A 13,062-nucleotide genomic window follows, 5' to 3' on the forward strand; every position below is an offset into this window, starting at 1 on the left:
GCTGTAGCAAATGCAGGCCTAGCTATCACAAGAAAAAAAGTTACGATGATGAGATGACAGTATAGGTCTACATACATTGTGAACTGTGCTCAATACTGAGATGGGCTGTCTGTACCCACCCTGAGCATTGAAGATTCTTCACGCAGAGGCCATAGAGAAGTCAGATTTAAACATGCATATAATTTAACAGTTCCATTTCACACCATGCTGTTCATATAAGTAATTTATTATAATTTACCAGTTTCTCTCAGTTATTTATCCTTGGAAAATAGAGTGATTTTGGGTGGTAAATCCCAGCAAAACTCAGTAACCAGGTTAAACTCTAATGCTTACCCAATAAAAATGCACTAAATTGCCCAGTCGGGCACATCATTGCACACAAGTTAGGCTATGAAATACACTGAGTCTACAAAACATTAAGAACACCTGCTCTTTCCATGACAGACTGACCAGGTGAATGCCATGATAGACTTGTTGATGTTACTTGTTAAATCCACTTCAATCAGTGTAGATGAAGGGGAGGTGATAGGTTCAAATATAAACCTTGAGACAATTGAGACATGAATTGTGTATGTGTGCCATTCAGAGGGTAAATGGTTAAGACAAAATATTTAAGTGTCTTTGAACGGGGTATGGTAGTAGTGTGTGTCAATAACTGCAACGCTGCTGGTTTTTTTTACACCCGTGTGTATCAAGAATGGTCCACCACACAGACATCCAGTCAACTTGACAACTGTGGGAAGCATTGGAGTCAACATGGGCCAGCATCCCTGTGGAAAGCTTTCAACACCTTGTGGAGTCCATGCCCCGATGAAGTGAGGCGGTTCTGAGGGCAAAAGGGGGTTGGGGGTGCAACTTAATATTAGGATGGTGTTTTTAATGTTTTGTACGCTCAGTGTATATTCAACAAATTAGAAGTTGAAAAATAGAACTCAAATGATTAAACATGAAATGACTTCAATATGATTGCAAAAGGCCTATAGCCTACTGTTTATTTTAATGCGGTCATCTCTGTTTTCAATTGAAGCATCTTTTTATATGTTGCTTGTATCAATTGCAAAGACATTGGCAACTTTGTATTTCTAGTCAACTTTGGTCTGAAGTTTATCAGCAGTCACAGGGAAACGGATAGACCATTTGAATCTATGTTCAACAGAGATCTGTGTATAAAGTGCCACAGGATGGCAAAAAAGGAACTAACGATGCACTTAGCTGTTCTACGATTGGCCTGAGGCATCTTTATATTACGAGCATTTTCAAGTGCACCGTTAATAACGATGGTTTTGGGAAACAGCTTGGAGATATTAATGATGCTCTTACGAAGGTTCTACTGTTGATCTTAGCCTTAAGATGCTTTTGGGAAATGGGCCCTGGACAGTATTGCCCCATAGATTATCGGCCATGAGTAAAACAATGCAATACTACACATCTTTCTTCACCCCCCCTGAAATATTAAAAAATATAATTATACCTTCTATAAAGAACTTAAGTCTTCCTCTGTCCCAAGTATGATTTCTTCAGATTGTAAACAATCTCAAACAGTAATCATGCTTTTCTTTCTGTCTAGACTCTGAATACCAGGTCTGGATACATGTTAGACCATTCCAAGCACAGCTCGGTCAATATTCTCCATAGCCCTGAGGTGAGATGGCAGTCATAACTGAAGAGAATATTAGTCCAGGGACAGATATTATGGAAGCTCCAGAACTTCCGACAGGAAACGGAGGTGACCTAATATTAGAGGTCTTTCTCTCTTTACTTTGCAGCTAAAGTAGATAATTAGAGAAGAAGAATCCCCAGTACTCAGTCTGAATATGTAGCAGCCTTCTGGGCTCCACCACCACCTAAAAAGCATCTAGAGTCAACTCCTGGTATATAGAATGGCTCGAGACTGTTGTGAATATGTGGATTAAACCAATGAATGCAAGTAGGAGAGACTAGTGAAAATAATGTATGGTAGGCCTATAATCCTTTTAACACTGCTTAGCTGGATTGGACGATGTAAAAAGAAAATATCAGAGGCAGTATGTGTGGGTCAGCATGACAGTGGAAATAGGATATTTTTGTATTGGACTGGTGAACTGCACTGCAGTCTGCCCTTGTCAGAAATTAACTGTAATTATGTGGTAAGAGATGCTTACAATTGGCTAATTAGGCCTATAGCTGATATAAAAAGCTTTAATGTATCTACTAGTATGGGATGTGTTGGGTAAAAAAAAGGGCGTACAAGCGAATACATGGACTGAAATGTGCAATGTGTTATGCCTGCTCATCATTTGAGAGATGAACCTTATAATTGTGCCCCTCACTTTATTTCCTGTAGGGTAGGTCTATTTAACTTTGTGTCCTCCCTATGCCTACTTGGTCCACGTCTACCTTAAATTAATGTATCGATTTATTTTACTCCCAGGCACAGCACCTTTAAATCATGGGCGTCTTTTTTTTTTAACAGACATCAATCAAGATATCCATATCATTAATAACAGAAACTATTGATGCGCAAACGTCCAATCTAAAAACGAATGAGCAAATTCATCATTTGTTTTTACATAATTTACAAATCCCTTTGTCTTGTCGATTAGATTAATAACAATTCTCGAGTACCGGGTTGGGATATTTTTCACATCTACCTAAAAGGCGAATATTTAGGCTACGGAATGAAAACTAAAGCTTGTCCAAAGTTCCGACATATTTTACACCTTTGGTAGCCTACTGACCCTACTTTTTCGCTTTCCATTGTTCACACACGCCCTTGTCATTCTCCTTTGAGACAGAGATAAAGCTGTCCTTACCGTCGAAGTCCTTGGAACGAGGATGGCCATGACATCCGCGATTTCTTCAAACAGGGTCGGTGCCCGGTGTCCACTGCATAAGTTCGGTCCATGGTCTTAGGGCTGAGGTATTTCTCGGTGTCCGAAAATCCTCTTCTCACCCGGTTGTTCGTCCGTACTCCGAGCGCGTGGTGGAGCGGAGAGAGCACTGCTTGGTTCTGTTGCCTCCACAAATGTTTAGGCGCATTCGCGTTTCCACCAGTGCAGCTACTGCTGCTTCCGAAGCTACCACTGCCAGAGACAAGGGATGCTGTCACATTCCCGCCGGCGGTATCCATCCTAGTTTGCCAAGGTTTTTATTAGACTCGCAGTCTGGATTAAAACATGCAAAGTGAAGCCTCGGGACTTTTTCGGCGCCTTGTCTCGGGGCTGTTGCTGCCAAGATGTTTTCTAAAACTTTATTCTGCTGGAGACCTAAATTATTTCTACATTTGTTACTTTCAACACAGGTTTTCGGTTAGTTTGAAAAGTTACTTGAAATCTGCAGATCCAGGCACTTCTCTGAATTACCAGGACAGAGCTATCTGAAGTAAAGCAATTAAATAATGTGCATTGCCTCATTCTCCAAAATACAGTAGTAGACTATCCAACAAAACATCCATTTGGTGACTAGTCTACTTTGTCATCTTAATACGCCACCACACACTCCAAACACTATTGCCATCTATAGGCCTACTGTGCTAAGATTTGTTTTTTAATTAACATTTAATTTTGTGTTATTATAACGTCCCGTCCAACGTTACTCTCTTCCTGTCGCTCAGATAAGAACCTGGCTGTAGTCGAATTCCAAGTGCTCCACTGTCTATGCGTACACGCCTATTTCAGCAAGGTTCTGGTGACGATTCCTTATCCGTGCTCCCCAATAGGCTTACGTGGTACGTGGATAAACTACCTTGAGCCTAAATTAAAAATCCATGAATGACCTTTAATATGTTTCCGAAATCATTTGTTCCAAAAGCCGGCTGTTATAACTTTACGCACTCAATGCATGAAAACATCCATGCAGTAGGCAGCCGAAACAACCACATTTCACTGTTCATCCCCCATATGCAGTCCTTGTTAACAATGGAAGAGGAAAGCTGTCACAGCATACATAAAACATGAGACCTTAGCCACCTCCCTTTGACCACAACACAAATGCAGTCCAGAGGAATAGGTAATGTTATGGCTAAAGTGGGAATCAATCCACATTTTGCTTCTCAGATCCTTCTTAATGGAATTAAGGTATGGAAGTATCATAATATAATAAAGTAAGATTAGAATGTGAAAAAAGTGTTCACTCGTTGATCCTTGTTCATGGAATCAAAACCATGACCACAACAAGAGTGTCTAAATGAGTCTTCTATATTTGTGTAAAATAATATATTGCTACGTATGCATTGCAGTTTTGGGGGGAGGATACCCTAAATGCAACTAATAGAATGCTACATTCAATAGATTTCTCTAGTAATAAGATAAAATATTATTTTATTCTTCACTTATTTTAAATGCAGACAGTACAAACAAAATGTATTCAAACTTAGATGAGGATTATGTAATTTCCCACCAAAACAAGTAAACACTAATACAGATGGTTAATGCCATCTACTTTAAATATGGTTGTATTTTTTAGGGCAGACAAATTAAATTTGTTTCATTCAGTTTCACATTTGAGGTGTCCAGTGTCATTCCTTCACACGGAGTGGATGGGACCTAGATTGTGATTCGGACTCGTCTCCAGAGAGGAGAAAGCATGACCATCCAGCTCCTTCTACCACTACAGGCAGTTCGCCACCATGAAATTGCTTTAGGCACATTTTCAATTTTCCATTTCTTTGTTCTTTATTTCCTTTAAACCCAAGAGAGGACTTTTGGTCAAATCGCAGTGCGTTCTTCTTCCTCCTCTCCCACTGCTTGGTTCGAGCCCACTACATTGCAAACTAACTGGCCTGGGACTTCAATTTCTTAAATGCCAGGAGCAATCTCCTCAGAAATAGGCTCTTGACAGAGCAGTGGTTGCTTTGCACACATTGTTGTTGAGGAGAGGGGTATGACAGTGGGCCAAAGAGAAAAGAACACTCCCCTATACAGTGCCTTCAGGAAGTATTCACACACCTTTTTCCACTTTTTGTTGTGTTACAAAGTGGGATTGAAATGGATATAATTGTCATAAAGGAGCGCTTTATTATGGACAGACTTCTCCCCATCCTAGCTACTGTTGTGTCTACAGTTGCAGTCGGAAGTTTACATACATTTAGGTTGGAGTCATTAAAACTTGTTTTTCAACCACTCCACAAATTTCTTGTTAACAAACCAGTTTTGGCAAGTCGGTTAGGACATTACTTTGTGCATGACACAAGTCATTTTTCCAACAATTGTTTACAGATTATTTCACTTACAATTCACTGTATCACAATTCCAGTGGGTCAGAAGATTACATACACTAAATTGACTGTGCCTTTAAACAGCTTGGAAAATTCCAGAGATTATGTAATTGTTTAGAATCTTCTGATAGGCTAATTGACATAATTTGAGTCAATTGGAGGTGTACCTGTGGATGTATTTTAAGGCCTACCTTCAAACTCAGTGCCTCTTTGCTTGACATCATGGGAAAATCCAAATAAATCAGCCAAGACCTCAGATTGTAGACCTTCACAAGTCTGGTTCATCCTTGGGAGCAATTTCCAAATGCCTGAATGTACCACGTTCATCTGTACAAACAATAGTACGCAAGTATAAACACCATGGGACCACTCAGCTGTCATACCGCTCAGAAAGGAGACGCGTTCTGTCTCCTAGAGATTAACGTATTTTGGTGCACAAAGTGCATATAAATTCCAGAAGCAAAGGACCTTTTGAAGATGCTAGAGGAAACCGGTACAAAAGTATTTATATGCAAAGTCAAACGAGTCCTATAATCAACATAACCTGAAAGGCTGCTCAGCAAGGAAGAAGCCACTGCTTCAAAACCACCATAAAAAAGCCAGACTGCGGTTTGCTACTGCACATGGGGACAAAGATCGTTCTTTTGGAGAAATGTCCTCTGGTCTGATGAAACAAAAATAGAACTGTTTGGCCATAATCACCATCGTTATGTTTGGAGGAAAAAGGGGGAGGCTTGCAAGCCGAAGAACACCATCCCAACAGTGAAGCACAGGGGTGGCAGCATCATGTTGTCGGGGTGCTTTGCTGCAAAAAGGACTGGTGCACTTCATAAAATAGATGGCATCATGAGGTAGAAAAATGACATCAGTCAGGAAGTTAAAACTTGGTCGCAAATGGGTCTTCCAAATGGACAATGACCCCAAGCATACTTCCAAAGAAAAATGGCTTAAGGACAACAAAGTCAAGAAATTGGAGTGGCCATCACAAAGCCCTGACCTCAATCCCATAGAACATTAGTGGGCAGGACCGAAAAAGCGTGTGCGAGCAAGGAGGCCTACAAACCTGACTCAGTTACACCAGCTCTGTCAGGAGGAATGGGCCAAAGTTCACCCAACTTATTGTGGGAAGCTTGTGGACGGCTACCCAAAACGTTTGACCCAAGTTAAACAATTTAAAGGCAATGCTATCAAATACTAATTGAGAGTATGGAAACATCTGACTCACTGGGAATGTGATGAAAGAAATAAAAGCTGAAATAAATCATTCTCACTACTATTATTCTGACATTTCACATTCTTAAAATGAAGTGGTGATCCTAACTGACCTAAGACAGGGAATCTTTTCTCTGATTATATGTCAGGAATTGTGAAAAACTGAGTTTAAATGTATTTGGCCAAGGTGTATGTAAACTTCTGACTTCAACTGTATGTGTTGGGTACAGAGATGGGATAGTTAAAAAATAATGTTAAACACTCTTATTGCACACAGAGGGAGTCAATGCAATTCATGTGACTTGTTAAGCACAGTTGTACTCCTGAACTTATTTAGGCTTGCCATAACAAAAGGGTTGAATACTTATTCACTCAAGACATTTTAGTTTTTCATTTTAATACATTTGTAAACATTTCGAGACACATAGTTCCGCTTTAACGTTATGGGGTATTGTGTGTAGATCAGTGACAGAAAATCTCAATTTAATACATTTTTAATTCAGGCTGTATCATAACAAAATGTGGAAAAAGTCAAGGTGTGTGAATACTTTCTGAAGGCACTATAAAAAGTGTTTGATCTGACTCCATCTGTCCCAATCTTGTCTATCCATCTCCCCTGAAGTGACCGGTTCCTTCCTCCACTTCTTTTTATTTTTCCAGTCCTGGTATGGTAGGCTAGCTGTAACCTATCCCAGTTCAGAAACTTCACTCTTTCATTGTTCAAATGACCCTTAACTTGAACTTGGAAGCAGTAAGTTGTCTGCCTTCCAGTTTTCTTCAACCCTGATGATCTTTATTTTATTTAACCTTTATTTAACCAGGAAGGGCTCATTGAGATTTAAAATCTCTTTTTCAAGAGCGTCCTGGCCAAGACAGGCAGCACCAAGTCATTACAAAAATTACAGACAAACAACATGAAAAACAAGTAATCTAGTAAAAACCATAGAATTCACAAGAGTATTTTTAAAATATATTTTTTCACCTTTATTTAACCAGGTAGGCTAGTTGAGAACAAGTTCTTATTTACAACTGCGACCTGGCCAAGATAAAGCAAAGCAGAGTGAACAGACAACACAGAGTTACACATGGAGTAAACAATTAACAAGTCAATAACACAGTAGGGAAAAAAAGAGTCTATATACATTGTGTGCAAAAAGCATGAGGTAGGCGAATAATTACAATTTTGCAGATTAACACTGCAAAAAATCAAAAACAGCAAATTGAAAACATTGACAGGCCAGGGAATCAGTCTCAAGATCATTCATCAGTGATATCGGGACAAGTTATTTTGTAAGGCGTTCCAAGATGATGGCGCAGAGTACATAAAAGCCCTTTTACTATAAATTAACCAAGCCTTAAACTGAGCTAAGACGTTGTACAGTATGGTCTTTGTTAGAATTCTCAATCATTTTCTCCCATGTTGTCCATAGTGAAGTGTATAGAAGGCATAGCAATTAATAATTATATTACAAAGGGCTTTGCCTTACTTACGTATATTAATCAATTCTTGAAAAAATATATGATGACATCACAACATAATCTAATCTTAAAAATAAAAAAAATCACAGCTGTGCTAAAATCCCCATAAAACACACCCTTGGTGTCCTATTGTTTTATTATTGGATTGTAGACAGCAGTCTTATTGATGATCAAGCTAAGGGCATTGAATCAACCAAGTGGGGTTTGAGGAAACAGCATTGACATCATTGTCATAAATAGAATCCATAGGATATTGAAATAGACTATAGGATGACAGCTCTTTCCTGTATTTGTGTTCTTACAGGTGGTGACACGGTCTACCCTACTTCCTTAAAAGTTACAGAATAGCTGCTTTAGAAAATAAAAATAATACTGCTGCATGCCCACATGAAAAAAATACTAAAGTATACTATGTTATAAAAACTGTAGCATTCACTGTAGTGTGCTGTAGTTTATGGTAGTATTTACAGGGTATAAACACTAGTAAAAGAAAACTGTAGTATATACTATAGTAATTAAAGTAGTGTTTTTGCACTGTAGAATACTGTAGTGTTCACTGTGTGTTGCAGTATTTACTATAGTGTTTTTGCAGACATTATTGTAGTGTTTTCTATAGTGTTTTTGTTTTATTATCTCTGTCATAGAAGTGGAGGCTTTGTCCTTCAGGAAACCTACTAGAGAAATACTAAAATAGCTAATTTTCCATAGTCTATCTATCTATCTATCTATCTATCTATCTATCTATCTATCTATCTATCTATCTATCTATCGGTCGGTAGGACTGAGGTCTGAACGGATAGTTCAGAGTTTCTGCACTCTTCTATAACCTGTACGGAACACAATACCCATTCTCACTTATGGGTGGAACAAATTACGATATGGAGGAGGGGAATGGGCAGGGTATATGCAAATGGAATACTGTAGTATTTACCATAGTTTAAAATGTGTTGTGTTTCTGTGGACTGTAGTGTTTTTCCAGACATTACTGTAGTATTTAGTACTGTGTTTTTTTGTTGTTGTGGATAACAATGTTGTTTTTACTATAGTATTCTACAGTATACCACAACATTATATAGTATCTATCTGTATGAATGCATTTTGACATGCTGGAACATTGGTACAAACAACATCATTGTCTTCAGCAGAGGAAGAAAGTGACATGACAGGCGCTGGTTCGGATGGAGAACCATTGTGTCAAGCCATTGGACAGTGTAATGTATGTACGTAGCTTGTTGTTGATGAAGAAGACACTGCTCTCCAATGCAAATCTTCATGATCAGTGGAGTGAGGCGTTCTAAATCCCAGGGACACTGTCCATTCTATGAATTCTAATTACATGGTCCTACATCTTCTCTTTGTCTCATATTACAAACACATTGCCTGGCCACAGAGCACCTGCCAAACTTGATGTGTTCTCAGATGCACTGGGGATTACTTTCATCTGCAGGAGCTGGGGCTGGGGGGTCTTCTTTGTTGATATTCTTTTGGCTGTACTTTAGGTTTGTTTTTTCCCCTTACTTACACTTACTTACTCATCACCTATGGGATATAAGGCTACAATGAGCTACTGTTTTTCCCCTTACAATTTGTGGTCCCTGAGAATTTTTCTCAGACATGGGCTACTTGTGAAAGCAAATCTCTCACCTTGTGAAGCTCTGGCAACTCTCAACTAACCTCATAGCAGATGGTACTGTACGTTGTGCACTGCAGACTGCAGAGGGCTTAGCTTCCCCAAACCTTTCTTAATACCCTGCTCTAACTTTGTTTAGACTGTTTGATTGTATGGTGGTTATGGCCGTGTGCTTTGAATCCCATACATACATTTTTTTTTGTCCCCCTACACCAAACGTGATCACGACACGCAGGTTAAAATATCAAAACAAACTCTGAACCAATGACATTAATTTGGGGACAGGTCGAAAAGCATTAAACATGTATGGCAATTTAGCTAGTTAGCTTGCACTTGCTAGCTAATTTGTTCTATTTAGCTAGTTTGCTGTTGCTAGCTAATTTGTCCTGGGATATAAACATTAGGTTGTTATTTTACCTGAAATGCACAAGGTCCTCTACTCCGACAATTAATCCATACATAAAACGGCCAACCGAATCGTTTTTAGTCATCTCTCGTCCTTCCAGGCTTTTTCATCTTTGAACTTATATGGTGATCGGCATGTAAACTTTCATAGTATTACCATGACGACCAGCAAAACAGTTTGTCTTTCAATCACCCACATGGGTTTAACCAATGAGGATTTGGCACGTGGGTACCTGCTTCTATAAACCAATGAGGAGATGGGAGATGCAGGACTTTCAGTGCAATCTGCATCAGAAATAGAAAGGAGTTCTATTTTAGCCCTTGGAATCGCAGACGCTCGTTGGCGCGCACGAGCAGTGTGGGTGCAATAATTGAATAACATGGATTTCTAAATTTACTTTGTGGCACTCGCACACGCGACGTGTCCGGTCTGGTCAGCATGTTAGCCTGTATTATGACAGTGTTCCCCAAGTGGTTTTCTTATAGGATCTAGGGAGGCTGTATATGACATACTGAAAGTTTGCCATATTTTGGACTGGTGCCTCAAGGGGTTTTGGTTGAATGACTGCACTCTACTACCTGTTGAAACCTCTGCTCCACCAAAGGGCCAAAATAGCGTAAAAACACAATTCTGTGAAATTATGTTGATTTGCAAGATGGATACCATATGCTGCCTTGTTTGTTACTATCGAGTTGTTTTGTTTAGTTAAATCATTCCTTTTCAGAAGAAATGGAGCCTAAATATTTCCCAGATCTGTATGTTGAAATCAGTCAATTACAATGCTAGAAATACACGGATGAGTCAGACTTCAGTAGACAAGTGAGTCAGAGTTCACTTCAATAAGTGCCAAATATACACAGAAAATGAAGGGCTACATCCAAAAAGAAAGCACTCTTTCCAGACTACCTGACAGTCTAAACATCCCTTATGGTAATTTATTTTGTACAAAACTAGCAAGTCAACACACACACACACATACACACACCTCACCTGCTGGTGTCGGCTGAGGTGATGGCGATAAGTGGAGGGGTGCGTAGGGGCAGTGTGGTCGGTCGCGGTGGGACTGTGATAGTGTCTGGTTCAGGTTTGTGGTTGTAGTAGTACTGCTCAGCCTGCCTGAAGGCCAGAGGAGGCAGCTGGACAGTGCGACATGACAGCCTCCGGACCAGGAAGGGCTCCATACAGGACATTGGCCCCGACTCTGGAGAGTCTGACGAATCATCTGACACCTGGGACAGAGGAGAGCAGAGACAGACAGTCAGGGTGGAGATATACCTGAGAGGGATGAGGCAGACAGGATGGGGATATACCTGAGAGAGAGGAGAGAAAGACAGGATGGAGATATACCTGAGAGAGAGAGGAAAGACAGACAGTATGGAGATATACCTGAGAGAGAGGAGACAGTCAGGATGGACATATACCTGAGAGAGAGGAGAGGAGAGAGACATGATGGTGATATATATACCTGAGAGAGAAGAGAGGAGAGAGACATGATGGTGATATACCTGAGAGAGAAGAGAGGAGAGAGACATGATGGTGATATACTTGAGAGAGAAGAGAGGAGAGAGACATGATGGTGATATACCTGAGAGAGAAAAGAGGAGAGAGACATGATGGTGATATACCTGAGAGAGAAGAGAGGAGAGACATGATGGTGATATACTTGAGAGAGAGAAGAGAGAAGAGAGACAGGATGGTGACATACCTGAGAGAGAAGAGGAGAGACAGACAGGCAGGATGGTGAAATACCTGAGAGAGAAGAGAGGAGAGAGACAGGATGGTGATACACTTGAGAGAGAGAAGAGGAGAGAGAGAGAGAGAGAGAGAGACAGAGACAGACAGACAGACAGACAGACAGACAGACAGACAGACAGACAGACAGACAGACAGACAGACAGACAGACAGACAGACAGACAGACAGACAGACAGACAGACAGACAGACAGACAGACAGACAGGATGGTGATATACCTGAGAGAGAAGAGAGGAGTTACAGATAGAATGGTGATATACCTGATACTGAGATAAATAAACAGACACCAAGAGGTACCTGATGGGAGAAGAGGAGATATGCCATCTGAAAGATAGAGCTGGTCAGGAGGAGAGAGAGACAAGGAGAGGATAGATGCTCAGCAGATACGGATGCAGAGCAGAAAGAAATAACCCAATCCTGCATACATATGCTTGCAAACCATTACAATTATCAGCAGTTTCTTGATACACAGTGTGAAGTCGATGGAGGCTCTCAAATCATGGAGGCTCTCAATTCAAACTTTTGCACTAGTGCCATTATGTAAAGCTTTACCGATCAGGAGTGTCTTCAATTACCCAACCCTGTCCATAACAGAGAATAGAATGAATAGAATTAGACAGTGCTCTATTTGGTCCACACTAGTTCATGTCAGAGCCGACAGTACATATGGTTCTGATCCACAACATAGAATTAGGATTGAAGCCCATTCTTTGCACTAACCTGCACTGAATGTACAAAACATTAGGGACACCTTCCTAATATTGAGATACACCCCTTTTATCCCTCAAAACAGCCCCAATTCATTGGGGCATGGAATCCACAAGGTGTCAAAAGCATTCCACAGGGATGCTGGCCCATGTTACCTCCAGTGCTTCTCACAGTTATGTCAAGTTGGCTGGATGTCCTACTCATATCATTCTTGATACACAGGAGAAACTGTTGAGTGTGAAAAACCCAGCAGCGTTGCAGTTCTTGAAACAAACTGGTGCGCCTACTGTACAACCAAATCCCGTTCAAAGGCACCTCAATATTAGGAAGATGTCCCTAATGTTTTGTACACTCATCTAAACTGATTGAAGTGGATTTAACAAGTGACATCTATAAGGGATCATAGCTTTCACCTGTATTTACCCATGTCATGGAAAGAGCAGTCTATGTTATGTTCATAATGTTTTGTACACTCTGTGTACAAGTCTAGTCATATACTAGTCATACTAGTGCGACATATAGCCATGTAACACTAGTATGAAAATAGCTTACACAACAACTTTTGATATACTTCTACGGAACCTCCTCTGGGAATGGTTTTCAAAGTGCTACTAAAGCAGCATTTTGTGTCTTTAAAGGGTATCATAGCTGATGGAAACTAAATCAGCTGCATGTTTCGT

General features: G+C 40.2%; 1 protein-coding gene across 1 annotated transcript in view; it reads right to left on the minus strand.

Annotated features, from left to right (window-relative positions):
* Positions 1-10,907: 10,907 nt before the first annotated feature.
* The window catches only part of LOC115111177 (3',5'-cyclic-AMP phosphodiesterase 4D), a 55,633-nt gene continuing 53,478 nt past the window's right edge, over positions 10,908-13,062 (minus strand). The window contains exon 2 of the mRNA XM_029637042.2: positions 10,908-11,150. Coding sequence (XP_029492902.1) covers positions 10,908-11,150 — 243 coding nt within the window. The remainder of the gene's footprint in view (positions 11,151-13,062) is intronic.

The sequence above is a fragment of the Oncorhynchus nerka genome, linkage group LG27 (genome assembly GCF_034236695.1).
Source record: "Oncorhynchus nerka isolate Pitt River linkage group LG27, Oner_Uvic_2.0, whole genome shotgun sequence".
NCBI lineage: Eukaryota > Metazoa > Chordata > Actinopteri > Salmoniformes > Salmonidae > Oncorhynchus > Oncorhynchus nerka.